Here is a 22,722-nt window from a genome sequence, read left to right as displayed (position 1 = left end):
ACTTGTGTCGGACTTCGAATAGTTTATTTTGACAAAAAGCCTCATTTCTCCATTTTAAATTGATGAGTTTGACAAAACAGCATTTTGTAAAGTAATGTTTTATTGAAGAATAAATAAATATCATTAAAAACCATTAGATATTTACAAAGTTATATTCTTTTCCCCCATTATTTGGACACTACAAAGGCCAAAGCTAATATCAAAAAGTTGCATTGCTACACCCATAAATCGCAGAAACTTTACCTGCTGCCACTTTCATTGTTTTCAACATGGATCTTCAAGTTTCACAGAGAGGATCAAACTCTGTGTCAAACTGACCCACCCTCGACGTAGAGGAGCTCCACCCTTTGTGAGAGCAAGATTTCTGGCTATAATCCAGAGACCAAACAGAACTTTTGAGTGGAAGAGTCCAGCTGTGTCCAAATCTGAAGACGGCACATTAGGTGAGGAGCATGATCAGGAGTATATCTGTCTTTTTTCTTTTAATTTAAAAGGTTGTTCCCCAAGAATATGTCCCAAGAGTCAGACTGTCAAAGCAGAGTTTTAGGGAATGTTCTGAAAATTCTGACTGAGAACAATCAGCACTGGAGTGTGTTTTTGTGAGATGGTACTTTTTTGGCTAGAATAACAATATTTAGTCACTACCGATCCGACTTGCCAGATTTGACTAGTCTTCCCTGGTTTTTAGTTAGTTTATCAGTCTCTTCTGTGGTCTTATTGTATACCTTTTGAGAGCAGTTGACTCACATTCTTGTAGACATCCAAGCTCTCAGTAAACTAGTCCATTAACGCCTCATCAGGCAGGTTTCTTTCAGTTTTTCATTTTTGTTTCATCCCTAGTTATACTGTTAATTTTGAATTGAAAGCAACTTAATGTAAGGTGCTGAACACAACGCAGCTACATCATGAGCATCACACTCTGCCTTTCATGCCACCTTTTATGCTACTGAACATCAGGCTTTGACTAAAGCAACGCCTTGCCTCATTGGCACACCACTTTCTCTCGCATCCACAGTGAGACTTTGCCACGTCATGCATGAGTAATGACATGCCGGCACCCTGCCTATCCCCGGTACTGGCCAACAGTCACATATCAGGGCAGTCCATGCTTTTCATCATACACTGTTGACCCGGTCTGCAGTGATGCAAAGGATTCAAATGCACAGGTAATAGACACACACAGACGAGCACACACAGACGCTGCGTACGAGCTGAACTCCTGTGAAACTCTCACAGGGAGTGAAAACAATGGAGCGCAGAGCGAGCTCAACATGAGCAAACTCGAGAGAGAAAAAGGAAGAAGAAAAAGAGAGACTCAGATAGCTCAAAGAAAAGCCGACAGAAGAGGAAGACAGAGGAGAAGGCCTGATCAAAGTAGATCTGAACAGTGACAATTAGGTCAAAGCTGAATCAAAGAGGCTCGAGTGCCAGATGGGTGGGGTTCACTGCATTAATGTAATAGAGGTTGACTTTTTCTAAAGGTGCATCAATGAAGGAGAACACAACCCATTACCACAAAAGACTATATGCAGACAACACAGAGATTTCTTTTAAAAAGGCATAAAATTCCTGCTTGATGCTGACTTTCATATTGTGTCTACAGACATGAACACAAAAGTGTGGCACAGCACTTAAAATGGTGGCTTTTGAAAACTAGATAGACGTTTGATTTATCTGAAATTTGGGAAAATCGCTGAGTTTCTGTCCAAGAGATGAATACCCTTTGCTCAGAACACTTGAGTGTGCAGCCACTCTGGAAACACTGGAATATTTGGTGAATGAGCAGAAGAGGTTTTGAATTTCCATTCAACCGACTGACCCACTTGGTTCCATCTCAGTGTTTGATTGAAAACTCAATCATGGCCCGTGAACACTCTGAATGGCTGTTGAAGAACAAATGTCGGCCACACAGAGTGCTGAAAATTTTGCTAAAATGAAAAGGATTTGGAAATGCAAACTGCCCTGAATACCAGGGCAGGGGCAGTTTCTTTGACACCGAATGGCGAGTCGAACTGTTTCACTGCTGTTCAGCTCCACCCATATGGCACCTGATGTGGGGCGAAATGACCAGCAAAACTACAATCTGCTGCAGATCCAGTTTGGAAAGACAGACCGTCAGAGAGAGACAGAGGAAACGAGCGGGGGAGAGGGCAGATGGAGATAGAGCAAGAGGTACATACACTGAGGTTATTTCCGCGAGGCCTGTGTCTCCTCCGCTGCAGAGCAGGCGAACACAGAGATGATAACGTATAGCAGAGCAGTGTAGCACGCACACGCACGTACACACACACGCACACAGAGCACAGGCCCGACGTAGCATAGCCACCAGGACCCGAGGAGAAAAAAGGATGGAGAGAGAGAGAAATCGATAACAGGATAAGACAGTGATTTGTGGAGGAGAGAAAGAGAGGATTTGTTTTTTGAAGAGGACAGATGAGGATGTCGGACAAAAACACAGGAGGATGAAAAATGAAATACAATAAAATGATATAAAGGAAGAAATGAAGGAGGAGTTGGGGTGCAGAGACAGGAGAAAGAGAGAAAGAGAGAGTTCAGTTAATTTCAGGATGTCTAGCGCGCAGCACACATCAGAGCCAAGAGATCTGCGGGCGAGCAAGAGGAGACAGAGGACATCCCCCCCCCCCCCCCCCACACACACACACACAAACACACACACACACACTTACCGAAATAGCACGAGCACTCTGGAAGGCAGAGCAGTGTTAGAATACAGTAAGTAACAGTGTACAGACGCACATGTATACTGTTTACACAACACACACGCTTAAACACAGATACACACTCACAGATACACGCACAGGATATTTTCTACAGAACGAGCTAGCTTTCCGTAGTTTCTGGATACTTTACGATTATAGAGACATTTTTCGTTTCAAAGCAGCGTCATATTAAACTACACTAAACCTCAACTCTATTTTTCAGAGTTGAAGACTTAGCAATGTTCAAATGTATAGGTAACAGACCTGGGTCAGGCAGTGTTTGCTTTAATGAGTGCATACTGGTGCGCAGATACTAAATATGAAAAGCATCTAAGACAATACAGTACAATAAATCACAGCCATTGGATAACTGTACAACAATGTGAGGGTAAGGTGATAACCGTTAGCTTTATTGTAACGTTACATTTAATAAGTGCTTCCACAAAAACGTAAGTAAAAAGGTATAAGCTGATTTTTTATTATGTACACAATCCTGCTGTTTACTCCAACTGCTCGGACAGAAAAGCCTTATGAAGGAACCAACATACCAAAGTGAGAGCAACATGACGTGATGCAGTGAAATGCTGTGGACATGAATGTGTTGGTGTGTGTGTAACTGCAGCCAGAGGCTTCAAAGTAAGTACGTAGGTCCACAAGTGCTGTATGTGACATGTGCTGAAATGTTTGATTAACTGAGTTTCAATAATCCTTCTTTAAAGTAAAAAGCAGATTTATTGCGTTATTTAATTAGATCCTTACTGAACTATTGCAACACCTGCCTTGGCGTGACAGGTTTAGCTAACACACCTCCGACTGTGGAGTGCTGGAAAAGCTCTCTGTTGGAATGGATTTGTGTGCCACAATTAAGTGAGGATACACAAACCTGATCTGCAGATGTATCGAATCTTTTTTCTTTTTGTCAAAGTTTTGTCAGTTAAAAAAAGGCATGCCTTACATGCGTGCACCCATCATCATACACGCCACAGCTTCACTTCAGTGACAGCGTGGGTAGCTGAGATCATGCTCTTCATCCTGTCAGTCATGGCCCAGTATAATGAACGGATGACCCACTTTATGTGTAACTTTCACGTCAACAACCGTGTGCTTTGTTTCCCTTTAAGTGTTGCAGACGCTGAGTTTTATTTATTTCGCAGCTGAAGAGTGACTCTGGCCACAGTTCACACGGGACAGACACACCAAGGATTCAATGGAAATGGAGCGGGGAGCAGTGACAGGGGAGGGGTTAAATATTCTCTACACACAGGTCTTCTAGATGTATATTAATATACATATCTAGGACACTGATCCAGCCTTCAGACCCAGTTTTACATTCTGCAGTGCTGCTCAGAGATGGAGCTTGGAGATGAGCAGTGATGGGTCAGCTGCTGGAGGAGTGAAGGGTGAAAGGGAGGCAGTGCTGGTTAGAGGATGGGTGGAAAAAGAGGAGGGAAGGGAAACGAGACAGAGGGAAGTGAATTTACAGCAGTCTCCTGTCCTGACATTGCATCCTAAGTGGCACGTCTCATTCAGAGACCCAGAGTTACCTGAAATGCTTTAAGAAATATGAAAAATTATTATTCGAACGAGAAGGTTTTAGATGATGTCAGACTCGTTCCTTTTTATTTGTTTTAGGATGCAGAGAGAAGCTTTTCCAATTCACTTCAGCTGTCAGGCATAATGTGAGAGAGTGAGGATGACAGTGAGTGATGGTGAGATGAAGGTGCTCACTTGGTTGTCTGCCGAGAGGCGGGGCATGGAGAGGGTCCGCCCATGCCCATCCATTGGGTGATAGGGCTCAGTGTCGGAGTACCCGTCCCGCCCCATCTCCCTCATCTCTACCGTCTGTAAAACACAATGAGAGGGGGCGTGACCACTGTCTGCTGAGGGGGAGACTCACTGACCAATCGAGCGAGGGGCATGACATGATGTTAATGAGTTACAAGGATAGGATTATTCATATGATATTAGTTTTCTTTTTTTTCAATTGCAGGACGAATAATAGGACAATTTATGCAACAAGCTGCATAAATTTAGTGTGGGGATGGATTAGGTCAGCTTATAAACTATAAAACCACATAACCATAATATATTTAGATCCAAAATCCAACAAGGAAATACTTCTTTGGAATCACTGGAAAACTATTTTAATATCAAGCTGCCAACCCTCTGAAAACTGGAGCCTCTCAAGAGCTCAACAGCCAACTTACACAACTTGTAATTCACATTTCGTCTTTGTGCAGCCGTCATGGGATTCAGAAGGGAGACGAGGCACTGGGGAGTAGGAGCACCCCAACAGACAAGCGGAAGTAAAGGAATAGTGGGGAGGAAAAGGTGTAGGTCACAAAACACATCTGTAAACTTTAAGCCACTGACTCGAGAGGAGGTTGGAGAGGAAACAGGAAAACTCAAGGGAGAGGAAGATGGTCAGACTGAGAGAATAAGGCCGGGGGAACATGGACTAGGGGGAGGAAGATGGAGAAAGAGAATGAAAGGAGAAAAATGGGCACATCTGGAAAAAGAAAAAGACTGCTGTTGTGCCTGCGGAGTAACAGCAGCAACATCGAAACGGCAGGAATGAAGGAGCTGATTAAGTGCAAAAGTCCAGGTCTGTAAAGGTGTCTTCCATGGCTTAGATGCCTATCCATCCACTTGTGTGCTTAGATAATTACAAAAAGACATTTCTAAATAAAATGCTCGCCAAGGAGCAAAGGAAACCAGGAGGTTAATGACACACCTTACCTGTCTTTAACTGCTCTCTTTAGAAAGCTGCGCTTTTCACTTTACAATGTAGAGCTCTGAACATTTTTACAGGTTAATATAAGATCGTTTCAGCTTTGAATTAGCAGCGGACACTGAAGTGGAGAAAAACCCTCTGAAATGTTTTGAACTGTATTTATTTAGCAGGAAGTTTTACATGTTAGATGCTTTAGAAAAACGTAATAGCAAGTAGGGTCACTGAGTAGCTACACAAACTGAAAAACCCTGCAGAAGTAGGTTGTTGAGTTGGGATTGCAGTTTCTTCCCTTCTCTATTATGTCCACAGATATTACTAGACCAGTGTGGAAGCAGGGACTGGTTGGGTTTAGACTTCGGTGTCATTATACCTGGGGGTTGTGACGGTTGTCGTGGAGGTCGTCGGGGTAGGGTCTGTCCGGGCTCCAGTTACCCGTCTTTTGGAACATTTCCTGGGCTTTGGCCGTCACCCATGACTGGCTCTCAGTCATGCCACCCTCAGGAGGTCTGGCACCCACACACACACACACACACACACACACACACAAACATAAATATGAATATTATTGGAATGCTAGGGATACTGTAATTTTTCAGTAATCCTTAATGCAACAACACCGAATTTGCAGAAGACCAAGGAATTAATTTAGAGTGGGATCAATATGTCGGCTACTATTGACCTGTTTACTGATTTATAGAGTCCGTCTAAACAGGAGCTGTACTTCAAGCTTAATTTTAATCTTAGCATGGTAACATGATTACAGATACTATAATTATCATATTGTTGCTTATTTATTAATCCTTTATTTATCCAGGTAAAAAATCTCATTGAGATTAAAAATCTCATTTCCAAGAGAGACCTGGCATCAAGACCTTATACTCATGTCTTGATAAACAGCGCTTGTACTTTTTCTGTATCTGATCTGATTTATGTTTACACTACATTTAAAATCCAAGGTTTGGAAATGAAAATGAAAACAAAATTACATTTTAATCTACACTTGAGGAAAAACTAATATCATAATTAACTGAAAAATAACTATGTTACAGAGATCACAGTGTATATTTGTCAGAGGTTTGTTTTAAGGATTAGGGTTTCTTTACCTCAAACTTCTCAATCACAGTAAAACATCAGTATATTATTTTGTTTGATGTGATGATATGATTTAAAAAAAGAGAAGCATGAGATTCAGCTGAGGTGCTGTGGATGAGCTGGTGCGAGCTAGTGGCACCATCTTTCTCTGCAAAGACTTTAATAAGTCTTTAATAAGAGAATAATGATAAAGTTATCAGAATTCCAGCAAACTTTGAAGCATCCTAACTGTGGCATGTTTTATAATCAATATCTTTCAAAGTTTAAATAAGGAGAAAAAACTAAATAAGAGTTTTGATAACCTTCAAGAAGTCACATGATGCCTTATATTCTAAATATGGCTCCTAAAATATTATAGTGAAAAATGTACAAAAACTGTAATAAGGCATAAAAGGTCTGGTCAAAAAAAAAAGAAGAAGCACATTTTGCTTGTTTTTACTTTCAAACCTTTCCTTTCAGCTCACTATAGCTCACAATCAGTGTTAAAGGCATTAGCTGGAATGGAACTGGCACAAAAGGGGGGAAAATAAAAAACAAACAAACAGATTTTTTGAATTGATCTACAGTGTGGATGCGACTGTATGCTTAATGTATTTGTACTGGACGTTTCTGTCTGAAGCGCCTCATTGCAGTGTGTATGGGCTTCCCCCGTTTTCTACTCACATGCTGTTGATGTTGTCTAGCTGCGTGCTGGAGAGGCCGTTCTGGCCCTGGCCTCCCTGGCCGTCCGTGCCGCCTCCCTCAGAGGGCGGCTCCATGCGCTGAAACATTAATGGCGTTCGGTTCTGTGTGAGATACACGACATGGCCTGCAGGCTTGCATCAGGCACACTCAGGGGGGCAGACACAGGACACAAACACAGGATGCACTCGCAGCATGCACCCACACGGGGGCGCCATCAGCAAGCACATGGCTGTGGGTATCCAAGGTAAAGTTTCCCCAAAGACTACTTGATCTGGAGTCTGCTTGCTACCCAGAAAGTGTTAAAGGGACACTGTTAACTCTGATATGTTGGGTAGAGATTCAGGGTAGCAAAACTGATCTCAGATCTGTGTCAGAGGGGAGCTTTTACCTTGAGGTAAGATTGCTCTTAAATCTCAGGTCTTGGACCAGGTTCTCATACTCACAAAGTATATCTATATAGAGACATTTTACTCAAAAATCATATACTGATCTGCCAAGTTGTTTTGAGTAACATGCCATTTCAAGAGAAGTAGTAATCTGATCCTAAACCAGCAGTATTAAAAAGCAACTTCTGCTTCCATCAGACAGGTCAAAGGTCAAGCCGTTTTACTCTCAGGAGATCCTGTTTCAACAGAGTCCTCTCTGGAGTGGCTTAGCGTTGATGGTTCATGACTGCGAGAGCCCATGTCATGTCCCTCCATGGTCTGGAAGCTAAAGGCCGGAGGATAAATGACTGAAGAGCTGCTCAGAAACAAATTCAAACCTCTTCAGACACATCAGGCTGATCTGTTGGACAGGAAGTCCGGCTACAATGTGCACCATTAATAATGGCCAGCTTTGGTTAGCTGCTTAAAAATGCTGACATTATCTAAGCTCGCCACAGGACACACGTCATACTGATTGTGTCAGACACAGAGACAACCGATATGACTTCTGTTTGTTCTCACGAATGAAGTCACAAAGATATCACTTTAAAAAAAAGCCATAAGTTTTTTGATCCTGTCCAACTGTCTTTTCCAGTGTCAAGGAGAAAAACTGTTTAAGTTTGTCTCTGAACAGTTTTGTTCTAGCACCAGAGCCACTGATGGATCCTGACAAAACTCATGGTAGAAATGTTTAGATGGATAGGATAATGACAAACAGAGAAACACTGAACACCTCTGGCTCCAACTGAGTATGTTTCTGCAGTTGTGTGTGTATGAATGAATGCTTCCATGACAGAATGATTACACAGGGAGACACTGGTCTCAGGAATCTTCCCTCAACGTCCCCGCAGACAGAGAAGGGAGCAGGCAGATTCAAAGAAACACAGGCTGAAGAGAATGGGTCTCGGTTAGAGAAACGTGGTGGCAATCAACCTGGATTGACCAAATAGGGAGAGCTTGACAGGTCAAAGTCTCTAGCTTCCTGGAAGGATAAATAGAAGACAGAAGGACACAGATGGCATGGAGGATGGGCACAAGGGACATCAGACAACATCCATGCCAAGGAAACAAAGTAGCCAACAAAGACAAAACAACAAAATACTGACAGACAACGATAACAAACAATGACTAAGACATTTCACACTTGACATGTGCACAGCAGGAATGAATGGAGGCAAAGAGGTAAACAGATGAGTTGTTAAAGAAAGGAGCCACCCTTAGCTTCTTTTATTAGTCATTTTAGGTCTAAAATAAATATTTGTCAATTTTACTTATTTTCTCTTTCTGATTTGGGGTCTGAGCAACAACAGGAAGCCGTCACGACCCGAACGCCTCACTGAGGACCCATCAGGAAGCATTCTGCCTCAACTGCCTCCTTTCAATGTGGAGGAGCAGCACCTGTACTCTGCCTGTGTGTGCAACCTCATTCTTCAGGGTCACTAACCACAGCTTGTGGCCATAAGTGAGGGTGGGAACATAGATCGACAGGTACAGCATCTAGATGAGGTCAAAGATATCACTGACGTTAAGTAACCTTATCCATTAACCATATGTTTTGAAGAAAAAACCCCTCAAGACTTTGGAGAACATTTTGCAAAAGCCCAAAGATCACACATTTTCATTGTACAGTGCTGCTAGACCTTAGAGCAGAGGTAGGGAACTCCAGGCCTCGAGAGCGGGTGTCCTGCAGGTTTTACATCTCAGTCTGGGTCAAAACACCTGAATCAAATGATTAGTTCATTACCAGCCTCTGGAGAACTTCAAGACATGTTGAGGAGATAATTTAGCCATTTAAATCAGCTGTGTTGGATCAAGGACACGTCTAAAACCTGCAGAACACCAGCTCTAGAGGCCTGGAGTTCTATACCTCTGCCTTAGAGGGTTAACCAAAAGTGGGCTTGTTGGCTCAGAAACTAAGGAAAGCAGCTTTCACTAGGGAGCACTTAAATCTGAAAAGCCACATCCAGGCAGTTCTGTTCACTAATTACTGTTTGCTGAAGAAATCAGCGTTCTATGTAAATGTGAAAATGTTCCATCATGCTGGATGTGAAAAATTAACTTCTGGCACGTGTGTTTCTTTTTCACTTGTGTGCCTTTATTGTGTGTGCATTGGCCACACATTGCACATTACAGAGGGTGGATAGTGTTACTTTAACGGCAGGATCCCAGTGGCAATGCTATGGGTAATGCCGCAGGGGGATGATAGGATGACTGAAAAGTGAAACCAAATGCCCAACCCTACTGGGTATCCAAACCTGATGCTACAGAAAAAAAAAAGACTTCTCTAAATATACACGTGAAGATTGTGGGTGGATTCTTCCTTCAAAGCAGCACGGTAATATGAAAACAAAGACTGCAGCAGAAAAGAGGAAAGCAGTGGCGAGATAAAGTAGAGATGACGAGATGGTTAAAGTCATCGTGCACTGCTGATGTTGAGAGAGCTGGTGTCGAACTGTCCGTTCAGTCCGATGGGATAGCCTGCATTCAGGACACACGCTGTTTTTGACATGATGTAGTGTTGGTAAGAGAAAGGAACAACATACTCTCCATTCACCAATGCACTCCTTCATTCGACAAAATGGAAATCTGGAGACAAGACATGCATCTGAGTCAGTAAGAATGAGCCTGACACCATTTCATGGGCAAATCTAGGAGCGATTGCACAAGTGGAGAGATGTTTCCACACAAGCGAGTGCATCTTAAAGGCATTCATTGACACAAGGGGACGAGCACTGACAAGGAACAAAGGTAAGGCCATGTGGTATCATCATCATCATCATCATCATCACTGTTCAGAAGATTACAAGCAACAAAATCCTTAGTTTAACCTTTGGTTATGCTTTATCCTCCTTACCATGCTCAAATTATCCATGATACAAAACAAACAAAACAAGTGAAAGTGTGGGGGAGGGTCAAGTTGCTAACTGTCTGGAAAAGATTATATAAAATAACCCTTTTAGCAAGCTTTGTAAAATAATAGGCTTCTTGATCTCTTGGTTAGCCAAGAAAGCAAGAAGGTACTAGAAAAAGTATGCAGATTTTTAGAAGCATGCTAAAGAGACGGTACAGTGCAAGAGGGAGGTAACCTGTGCTCAGAAGTGTAGCTGGGAGTCAGCACAGGATTTAAATGTATAAGACATGTTTCTTATTCTTTTAAATCCATATCTGGCAGAAGAACGGCAAACAAGAGACGACCAGGAGGAGGAACACAAAAAGAAAAAAGTCTTTCGGTATTTGGAATATTTCTCTGGCTTGGAGTCTACCTGTTCCTCTCGCAGGGCCTGCAGCTTTTTCGTCTTGCTCTGCCGGTAGTACTCCATGATCATCATGGCAGCGTAGATTTTGCCCACCGTCAAGTCTGTGGCTGCTGAGAAAATGACAAGTTACCCTGCAAGATTAGACCCGAGTGTGATGGGACCCTGAGCCATGGGGGAGGGATGGGAGTGGGGGACAAGACACAAACACTGACAGAGAAATACACAACATGCATAATCCACCAGCAGCTGGACATCCTAGCTTAGCATTAAAAAATAAATAAAACTGTAACGTCAACAAAATACTCAGCATTTGCTTTTTCTGAGCTGAGGAGCTCCTAGCTTTAGCTGACAGAGGTACACGCCGAGAATATTTGATCAGAGGTTACTGATACTTCTGAGCAAAGAAAAACTTTAGTTTCAGCAGTTTTGGTATGTGGATAAATAAATCAAATATATAAATTAAATACATTAAAAGTTTACCAACCATTTAAGCAACTGGAAAGCTTTGGGTGTTGCTAGGAAGCATAAACACTTGACTCTGGACCAATAAAAGAAGGTAATGTGGTCTGATGAGCCCAGATTTACCCTGTTCTAGACTGATGGGCACGTCCCCGTATCATCGAGCGATGACGTTTTTCTCAAGAAGGCAGCAGCAGGGACAATTTCATGGTTTGAGCCAAGAGTTGTATCATGACCGCTTTCATACATTTCAGAATGTCAGTGGGACAGTTTGAGCTCTTGTTGGGAGAATAGGGACCAAATCTATTTAAACTGCTTCAGTCTGCACACAGTTACTGCTGCCACTGCAAGCCGATTTGCAACCCACCTCCACCCCAGCTTCTACATTTCATTCCATTATGACTTAATCAATGTCATGTTGACCCTATCTAATGTTTGTTATCAATGATGTCTGCTCTCGATTTTATTGGCGTTCTTCCCACCTTAGGATTTCCACATATGCGTTTTACAGGGTGGGAGGATCCCAGAACAAAGCCATCCCGGCAAATATGAAAACAAATGAATTCTTGGGAGAAATTTATGAGCAAGCACACAGTCTGAAAGTTCACATAGCAAATACCTTTAAATGTTAAAGGAGCATTTCTGGCAGTTCTTAAATTATATCTTGCTCATGAACACTGTAGCTTGTCATGTTTTAAAAAAAAATTATATTGCACTTTCTAAGGGCAAATAAGAACCTGTATTACTTCATCAAAATACTTAACATTCAACAAACGAATAAATTTTTTTGTTTTTTTGAAGAATATCAGTAACCACTGTGCAAACATTCCCGAATGAAGCCTTAACTGAAACAAGGTTAAGCTCACTTGCTGGTGTACTACAGGCATATACGATATCACAACACAGTACAGTAACAAAGCTGGTAGTCTTTTCACAGGCAGATGCTGTTCTTATATCTTTTCAAAGGACATGCTCTTATTATTTCGCTATCATCTTATCATACAAGGAAAAGAAATTCCTTATAGATTAATATGAAGGCTTAGGACTAGGCAGCCACCTCATTAAGAAACGTGGACACCACAGCCAAGTGATCCCTGAGAAAAAAAGGAGCTCAATTTTTTTCCAAAAACTCCGGATACATATCCCCAGAGTTTGGGTGAAACACATAAATATTTAAAATCAGAAAAATATTGAGCTTTGTTTCGACTGTCTGTGAACATTGTGAATTACTAGATTACACCGCATACTTGTGGCGCCCTTTTCAAAGTGGCGTGGCTAAAAGTCTTCGAGCATTAAAACTGATATTAATGTGTGATAAGATATGACCACACATATCTTATATCTCAATCAATTCCATGCAAGTACTAAGAAGTAAACATGCACTATATGCATTTTCATAAACTTATTTTTAACCAATCAGGCTTTACATTCATTACATTTGTATAAAGGTTTAATCCTAAAGTCTTCCTGTAGTGAAAAGACTTCTATAGAGGATCTTCTATAGTAGGCACCTCCTGATAACAGGAATGACTGAATGGGTGGATAGTTTCATGGTGTGGGTTTGTGTCCTGCTGTTTCTACTCTTATGTGATGTGTCTGTGTGCCCATGTGAATCTAAGTATGGTATGCTGTATCTGTACATGTTATCTGAAGGGTAATCCCATTTAAAATCAATGAAAGCTGAATAAAGTTCCCACCTTTTTTATGTACAATCACTTAAGTATAGTTAGTGAAGGCATATCAAATTTTACTTTACTATAAACACTTTTTCAACTACATGAGGGTGAGTCAAAACGTTGGTCCCTTAGTTTGCTGAATTTGAGCCCTTGTGTCTTTATGAGATAACCTCTGCGTATTCAACTTACAACAAAAGCCATCTTCAGGACTAAATTTATCTGATCAATGTGATATGCCCAGACTATATTATGGAACATGTGAGCACTAATGATGCTCTTCCATTTCAGAGCCATAAGCTATATTAGCAGATTACAGTGACACAGGAGTTACAGCTAGAAGCTGAGCCTGATACCAAAACACAAGGACGAAGTACAAGTAATCAGTTTTTCACATTGTTGTGGAGGAATTTTGGCCCACTGTTGCTTTTGTTCACTGAAGTCTGCAGGCATTCATTTAACTCTCCACAGCATTTTAATCAGGTTGCAGTCTGGACTTCATTGCAGCACCTTGATCTTTTTCTTTTTCTATTGTAGATTTGTTTCTGTGCTTGGAATCACTGACCTACTGTATGTTGGGCCAAGCTTTAGCTGTGGGAGACACAGCCTCACATTTGAATGAGTTCATGGTGGACTGAATGAGTGCAAGGTGCCCAGGTCCCATTGCTGTAAAAAAAATCCCAAATCATCACTCCACCACCGTGCTTGACAGCTAGTATGAGGTGTTGTTGATGACGACATACTAATTTTTTGGAGCTAGTCATTATAGTCCAACACTTTTACTTTGGTTGTCCTGTAGAAAATGTACACAGAATCCTACAAGGAGGTAAAAAGAGACCTTTTGTATTAACATTTTAACCAAGTTTATCCAAAATGCCCAATTTTGAAGTTTTCCCCAGTGAATGATCAGAAAACAAGTAAAACTTCCCAGTTACCAAATGATTTAGTGCCACAAATTATTCTCTCCTGGACCTGGAGTTAAAATTATTCAAATTGATTAAGTGCTAAATTTTGACCCAACCTCATGTACAGTGAAGGCTTTGAAGTAACTTTGAAAACTTCTAAAGTGTAAAGTTAACTGGATTTGGATTCATTAAATAACTGACCTTGAACACAAATGACACGGTGTGACAAAGAGGCATCATCCATCTAAATTTACCGCCCAATTGATGATATTAGTCTGGCTTTATGCACGTACTATTTTGCTCTGGCCCAAAGTATTGGAGCAACATTTGCAAAGAATTTACATTTGTAAATCTATGCATGTGTGTAAGTACTGTTAATGTGTGTGTTTTTTGTTGTTGTTCCCCGATCAGGAGATGCAAAGCAGTGAATGACACTGGCTGGTAGAAGCTTTCCTCTTGGTGAGTTGGTGATCGGACACACACACACCACTTTGTGCTGTTTTCCTACAACTTACCCTTGTGAGGGGTAACCAGCAAGTCCAGTGTCTTCTGCGATAGGTTGGGCCAGATAGCCATCATCTCCTTTCTAAGCTCTGCATCCATCTGGTGCTTATCTGCACCACCTGGGTAGCATGTACCAAAAGCGTCCATGCACACACATTGAACATTTGTAGACACATGGAGACGTCCGACCACATGTGAAGAGCCCCCAGACACAAAAAGAGCAAGGTACCGACCAAAAGAGAGGCACAATGGCATGAAATCCAAAAAGAAATATATTTATCCATTCAGGCATCCAAACATTCACCCAAAAACAAAAAAGTAATTTGTTAGCAATTTGTCATATTTGCTACAATAATCTAAAACATACTTCTCAAGAGAAAGAGACAGAAACTGTGAAGAAAGAGACTCAAAGTGTCACAGTACTTCATACCATACCCTTAGCAATCTTTATGTCCAGTGCTGTCCTTATCAGAGCCATGAGCGTGGAGTTAAAATGCACCGTGCTGTCATCAGCAACCGGTAGATCCATGCGCAGCAGCCTCTGTGGAAAGCCAGTCAGGGATGAGAGGATGAGAAAGGGATGTGTCCCTGCTGAACTGTGGTGTGCCTGAACCTCCAGGAAGGGGAGGGGATGAGGGGTTGGGGGCAGGGTTGAGAGAGCTCCATAGACTACAGCCAATTCCAGCTGGACCGGATTTGCCCAGGTTTTAGTCAATATTCCCTGAGAGAGATTAGAATTAAGGCACAGATGCCTGGGTGTAGAGTCAGTGAATCCTCTGATAAAGGTGTGCCATATAGAGTGACTCTTGAGAATTCGTGGGTTAAGTCTGTTGCACAGCTTTGCTAATTTTTTGCATTGGCAAGTGCAAGAGCATTTACGTGATGACAGAATGTTGAATAGTCGAGTTCCAGTGTCTCCTGTTTCTTTTTTTTTCCAGTGATACTCTACGAAACAGCACAGCTATATCCAATGAGGGCCATCTGCTGCTAAGCAACTGTGAGAGCTGAGAACCACAAGGAAGAACAATCGGAGCCGAAATGGCCTCCGACCCAACCTGTGCCCATGTTCCCTAAATGTGTGAATGCATGGGTGCATTTACACATCTCTGTTGTTACACACATATAGATAGATATAACAGTACACATACACAGACCCGACCCCCCCACCCCCCACCCTACCCCAACAATCATCCCTTCCCTCTACACTTACACACAATTATTTGCACAGACTCCAATTAAGAGTGCTTAATTGGAGTCCTTTAGAGACAAAATAAGTTGACTGAAGAACAATAACAGTATCACTGGTGTAATTCTGCTATTTTTCAGGAGACTGCTGTGGTTTTGTTTAACTGAGGCAACTGCTATAGAGCTCCCCCTACCTCTAAAGAGGTTCCCTGTCTTTACATGTCTATACCAGGTAAAACCAATGGAGAAACCTGCAGATAGAACTGAACAAGCTAGGCCAGCTGGGGTCGCTTGCCGTTCCTATCTTGACCAGTTAACATCCATCAGATTTACCTACGAACATGAGCGTTGGGCACTCACGATGGCAAGCACGGTAGTACGATGGCGGTGGAGTTGTGTACGTGCTCTTGTGTTCCTGAGTGTGTGCAAGTGTTGGGCATGCCCAAAGCCAAGTGTGCAGCAGGCAGAGGGCATCGGCCAACATCCACAGCGCTCGACAGGCAACAGGCAGGCAGGCTCGATGTCGCCCATAGCCATGCGACAAAGAGGATTTCATGCAACACCCCATCAAAAAATCCAACAAACCCGGACACAGCATGCAACATGCATTTACTTCACTCCCACTATCTAAGCCCAAACTCTTCCCACCCAGCCCACTACTCCCCATTACTTCCCTTAAAACCCACTTTTACAATACAAGCAGCCGTGCATCCGCGCAAAGAGAGTATCCTCAATCCAATCGGATTGATCCTACTGATTGACAGGTAATTTCACACTTTTTGGATTCTTCTTTTGTTTTCTCCTTCTACTTTTTACATTCATGGCTGCCCTAAAGTCAAATTGGACAGCGAGGTGTTACTTCGTATCAAGTCAAGATCTCTCTCAATGCCAGACGGGTGCAGTGTTTTAAGGGGGTGTAAGAGTTAGAGAGGATTAGAGTTGTGGCATTCCCTGAAAGAAGAAAAAAATCATATAGAAGTTTAAAAAACAGATGATTGAAGTTCTGTTTTTTCTGTTTATTTTATTTATTTTTTTGGTTTTGGACCAACCAGACTTTGTGGTAATAGAGCTGTAGGGTAAGGGGACCGGGGCGTATCAAAGGGGACACATGGCAGGGATAACAGTTAGTCGGGCTAAACTAGTCAACTCTAAGCTTGGTCATGAGATGTAGTTACAGATAAAAAGGTAAAGGTGAGAATGAGCAGGGAGAGGAGGGTTGTGAAAACACTGAAAGAGTAAAAGAGGAATCAGGAGAACGTGAGTCAGTGTGATTTAAACTGAGAGGAGAACTGAGAGTGTGTGTGTAGATAGAAAAGAGAAAAGAGAGGCTGAAAATTACAGAACACGACAAAAGATAAAGACGAAGACTAAAAACAACACTGACAGAGGTCAGTTCAAAAGAGACAATCTGTCGTAGCAATACACATTTAACAGCTTTTTCTTTTTTTACTTTGAGTAAAGGGCTTTGTGTCCACTAAAGTGAAGATCAAGAACTTTGCCTAAATATTAAGGGCAATGTAAACCTTCCCCTCTTTATTCATTAACTGTTTCTCATATCACAAGGTTCTTTAATTGACTTCTTTTTGTCGGATTTGTGTAAATGAATACTGGAAGGTTCTGATGGCTGAAGTATGTGATGGGTGCTAGTGCCAAGACAGTTTGACATACTGGAGAGGAAACCAAGAGAAAGAACAGGAAGGAGAGGTAAAGTGGAGACAGAGTGGGCTTGACAGAGGGATGTAATGAAGGAGTGAAGATGGCTCCTAATTGGTGACAGACAAGTGGATGTAGAAGTAGAAAGACAGAAGAATGTGAGGGAAAGGATGGCTGGCAGGCAGAAGGTCAGTGGAGAGAAGAGGAAAACAGAGGAAAAGGAAGAATGAGAGAGGCAAATGGATAGTACAAAGATTACTGACATCCAGATTCAAAAGAAATGAGTAACGCTGGAGATTTTCTAATAATTGTTAAAATTACTGCTTTTCACTCACCACATATAATAAATGGGAGGCTACTGTACACACAGATATTTGGAGATAAGTGGATCGACTGCACGTACAGATAATTGACTTTAGGAGTCATATCAGGTGTAGCTCATTACAGGAGCAGGCAGATCTGCTGCAGATGACTGTACTGTATTTATTCTTATTGTATTCTAATTTTTGCGTCATAACTTTTGCACTGTCCACTTCCTGCTGTGACAAAACAAATTTCCCACGTGTGGGACTAATAAAGGTTATCTTATCTTATCTTATCTTATCTTATCTTATCTAATTTGGTGCTGGCTAAACAGAGTTGGCCAATTCATTAAGTATTTGCGTGAATTAGTGACTGTTGTTTCTTGGGAAATAATTTTAAGGGACTTTTTTTTTTGCTGTGAATTCTTCAAATAATTAACATATTTGTAATAACTTTGCAAAAATTTAAAGTAAAGTAAAATTTTGAGGTAATAAAAGACATTTAAACCATTTTGGAATAAAGTTGTAACATTACAAAAGCTGGAAATAGTGAAGTACGGTCAGTACTTTCTGGATACACTGTAGCTATCGATTCCCAACTTTCTGAGCTACTATTTCTGAGCTCCTGCTTCAGGTAAGCAGCATGTTTCTAATTTCTTTTTTCAACCAACACCATCGCATGTGAGAGATTAGATCCTTTCACGCCAACCCTACAAAGAAGACCGTGACCATAAATATTACTATTTTTTAAAGAGTATAACATTTCAATAACTATAGTGTGGTTCACCAAAAAGGGAACACAGTCATTATTAATAATTTTCCAGTAGTGTATTTTACAACCTACTCACTTGTGAGTAGCTTTGTTTCGTCTCCCTTCTTCTCAGTCCTCGCGACAAATAAATTGAATAAAACTGAATAAAAAATTGACATGAATTTTCTGTGAAAAGTGAACCACAAAACCCTTTAAGCTGCTGCTGAATTTCTAGGTGTAAGTAACATATTTCCTGATTTTAATTTAAAAAAAAGCTTAATTAGATGTCATTTAAAAAAATAAATAATCAGAGAAATCACTTCCCTCCTGGTTGAAGCACAAAAAGCACCAAACCATCTTGTCAACAGTGTTTTAGTGAATCTGGATGGCAATAAGAAGAAGGACAGGTTGAGAAGGACTCAGCTGAGGTGTAAAGAGAGAGTAGACAATAAGACGAAGAGACAGTGAATGCTGAAATGCTCAATCCAAATCTCTACACTGGTGGTCTGAGGAACAAAGAAGCCAGAGATGCTTGAATGTCAAAAAATCATCTTGAAAAATGAGGAAAAAAACTACAAGGGCCAGAACATGGTTGTATAAGCATTGTATATGTGTATGGTAATGTGTGTGTGCGTGTATATAATACACAGAATAATAGAGCCATCCACAGGAATAAGAGGCACAGAGGTTTGAAGACAGAAACCACTGCCGGTCCTTCTGTACCCGCATCGTGAACAAAACCCTTAATAAAATTATCTCAATTTAAGTGTTGCTTGTATATGTTTCCTGAAATAAATCAATGGCGTGTGGAAATTATGTATTTTTCACAAATTTTCAAGCATGATTTCACTGCACTAAAAATTTCTATAAGCATTTTATAGGACATAATTTTAAAATGCAAACCTGCAATAAATAATGAATAAATGTAGATTAAGTAGATGTATATATTTTAAAACAATTTTTTTTCTTAAGTTTGAATATTTCAGAACAAAATAGGCTATAAATAAATGAAAACTGAAAGTAGTCATTAATATTTAGTGGACTTACTTACACCAATCTAAAAACACATGGACGTCTGAAAGTTTTCTTACTTTCTAAGTTACACCTGTGCTTTAACTGTGTTTTGCTTGCGTCCGTGCAGGTTGCAGAAGGACTGGCAAAGCCTCCTCCGTTCCCTTACTCCTGTGGCTTGACGGGAGGAAATCAAAGAAAGAGGACTGACTACCAATCCACTATCACTGCACTTCACGACAAAAGCCCATCCCTCCATCCCCGCGGTCGGAGAGAAAGAAGAGAGGACAGCGCTCACCACCACCACAACCACCACTAACAGACAATGAGGAGAACACCGCTGGGAGGAGGGAGGGAAGAAGGGAGGGAGGTGGAGGAGAGTGGGTAAGAAGGAGGAGGAGGAAAAGGGACAGGGAGGCTTGAGCAAATGAAAGAGAAGAGGTTCTCTTCCCCAGCGATGGGGAGGCTGAAGAACGGAGACTTTATGGATGGGGAAAAGGAGGAAGAAATGAATGATGGGAGAGGGGAGGGAGAGGAGGAGGTGAGGGTGGTGGCTGAGGGGGGTGGAGGGGTAAGGTGGGGGGCGAGTCTACCTTATAGGCGACCCGGGCGGGACACCTCTTCCCGAGGCCTAGCGGCGGACACATGTGTCTTAGCATCTGATACATGTCTGTGTAACTGATCCGGCCGCTGGAGTGGCCACGAACACACATACACACACGCACACACAAACACACACACGTGCACCATATATGCACATGCATCCAACACCCCATACGCCAACACACCCACACCAGACAAAACAAAGACGGACGACGTAAAAACGTAAGAAAGAAAAACAATGGGGGGAGGGAGGAAGAGGAGGATTAAGAGGGAAGGACGGAGACAGACAGACAGAGGTGTGTTCGGGGGAGACATGAGGAGAAATAAAAAGAAACCGACAAAGGAAAGGAAGAGGGGGGGAAACAAATACACAGAGGTTATTGTTTTGATCACTGTGGATATGTGGTTGCTGTGGTGAGAGAAAAAGAGAAGGAAAGAGAACGAGAGAGAAAGAGGGGGTGTGTTACGTGGCTTCTAGTTTGATATATTGTAACGTTAGTGGAGAGAAGAGGAGGGAAGGGAGGAAGGCAGGGAGAAAGGTTAGGGAAGGGGAGGGTTGGAGGAGGTGTTATTTAGTTTAGTTACTTGCTATTAAGATACCGTTCTATGCGAGTCGAAAAGGGGATTTGAGTGGGTATTTTTTTTCGTTAAAAGTCGGTGCCCTCTTTCGCCGCTCGGATAGAACTGGCAGCGGGGCTTCTAGCAGGCAAAGAAAGCACCGCTGCAGAGATCGGAGTGAGTCACAGTGACAAGTCAATGCAGTCCATTATTGAGGCTTAGTCTCCACCAGGAACCTCCACTCACAGCTGTGCCTTTAGATGTTCAGGGGAGCCCTCCCTCAAGATGGGAAAGGTCACGACACATTTACAACAAGGGTAGCAGCTGAGTAGAAGGTATTCAAAAAGTTTTGGTTGTTTGAGAACCATTAGTTGTTTATAATACAATAAAATGCAACTGAATTAGCCTGTCCAGATAGCTTGTACCTATTAGTTTAGGTTGAATGAAGTGGAATATCTACTGAAGGGTACAAAGCACCTCAAAAAGAACCATTCAGTTTCAAAGTACTTCAATTTCGCAGCTGTTCAGCAGTAATAATCAAAAGACGTACTGTTAGAAAGAGTGGATTTGAGAGTTTTGCGTAATTGCTAGAGGCTGCCATGCCTCCAGACATGCTCGCAAAAGTATAGGATGAGTTTGATTATCATATGGATGTATGTTATGCATCCGGAGGGAGACACATCGAGCACTTGTGAACATCGTAAGTAAAGCTTTTTATTCAGCCATGTATTTAAAACTTTACTACAAAGTTCTATGTCTATTACTTAAACAAATATAGCCTTTTGAAATTGGGTGGTTCTTCCGATACACCCTGTATACAACAGGTCTCATACTACAGACATATTAGACGTCTCACAACTCAAATATAACTAAGTCAATAGAGGACAAGAACAACTTAACAAATGGAAAGGTGTAACATTGTGAACACACATATCTGCAGCCTGATGCAGATTGTTTGGGTTTTTTAACTGTTAAATACTACAATGTGAATTAAAAATAAATTGTAAGTTCACTTCAACTGGCTACTTAGCAGTAGCTTCAAAAAGCAAATGTAAACGGTATGACTAACAAATCTTCCCACGAACCTCTGCCGACACAAGCAGTTACTAAGAGGTACCTGGTGGACACAAGACTATTTTTAATGTCAAGAGTCCTCGCCCCAAACCACACACACACCCTGCCCCTTTCTTTTTTGTCCCCCACACACCAGAGCCACAAACAGAGCAAGTTTGGCCATCTCATCACAGTACTTCAGATAACAGTTACCCAACTCCTGCAGATTGATTTTACATGAAAATTATACTTAAAGAACTATAGGAGGTCGTTTGATAGCTGATTTGTTGTCTTATGAAACTAGTTAATAGTAGCTAGTCCTTTTAGCTTTAGGAAAAGTATTGCAAAAGTATGTTTAACTTCGATATTACTGTGCTAAAAGTACAGGGTGCATTTTATATAAAGGTAATGTAACAGGCTAAATACTGGTTTTGGTGTGTCTAATTTTTAAAGCCACTACGTGTACTGGTTTGAAAGTCCATACAAGTTAAGAAGGGTTTAGAAAAGAAGCTACTCAAAAAAAAAAAACCCTTTCAATCATTATATTTATCATTTACCATTATATCTGAAACAACCTTTTGTGCTACAAGGACAACCCAATAAGGAAGTGAAGAAAAACTGCAATTCCTCAACTGGACACTTGAGGCTGACTCCAGTCCATTATTGAGAAAATCCATCTTAGTTTATACTTCGACTTTGAATAAATGTAGAGCCTACCATACACACTATACAAGTAGACAATGCTGTTAGCATTTATCCCCGTGCTCTGCAATTTTACCACCAACACCAGGTGGCAGTGAAGTTTCCTCTCTTCCATTCTCAATCACCAAATTAATTTCCAGTTACTAAAAAATTAGTAACTGGAAATCCATATAAACAAATGCTGATCAGAATGGGCCATTCACAGCCTTGTGACCTGAGCTGATGTGACATGCTGCTACATTTCTAGAGATACCAACCAAGTTATGATAAACTAGTTGGAGTTGCTGAAGGGAAATGTTTGTAGATTTGTTGGCACACTTTTAACCTTCATCATTGGTGATGACCATAACGCTAAGGCTAGACAATCAAAAATATATCAAAAAGACTGTTTTGCCTTTCTTCAAAGTATGGGTTTAGGGTTAGATTTGCTATACACGATGACTTTGACCTC

General features: G+C 41.4%; 1 protein-coding gene across 1 annotated transcript in view; it reads right to left on the bottom strand.

Moving 5' to 3' along the window:
- cacna1ab (calcium channel, voltage-dependent, P/Q type, alpha 1A subunit, b) overlaps nt 1-22,722 on the bottom strand; it is a 107,998-nt gene that overhangs the window by 6,648 nt on the left and 78,628 nt on the right. Inside the window, exons 38-44 of the mRNA XM_085276049.1 lie at nt 14,889-14,994; nt 14,465-14,572; nt 10,919-11,022; nt 7,210-7,331; nt 5,825-5,960; nt 4,449-4,562; nt 2,181-2,216 (exon numbers count right to left, since the gene is read on the bottom strand). Coding sequence (XP_085132175.1) covers nt 2,181-2,216; nt 4,449-4,562; nt 5,825-5,960; nt 7,210-7,331; nt 10,919-11,022; nt 14,465-14,572; nt 14,889-14,994 — 726 coding nt within the window. The remainder of the gene's footprint in view (nt 1-2,180; nt 2,217-4,448; nt 4,563-5,824; nt 5,961-7,209; nt 7,332-10,918; nt 11,023-14,464; nt 14,573-14,888; nt 14,995-22,722) is intronic.

Source organism: Mchenga conophoros, linkage group LG6, assembly GCF_057382185.1.
Source record: "Mchenga conophoros isolate Kocher_MC1m ecotype Shallow Benthic linkage group LG6, M_conophoros_male_GT1.1, whole genome shotgun sequence".
NCBI classification, from domain to species: Eukaryota; Metazoa; Chordata; class Actinopteri; order Cichliformes; family Cichlidae; genus Mchenga; species Mchenga conophoros.
This window is presented reverse-complemented; position numbering and strand designations above follow the sequence as displayed.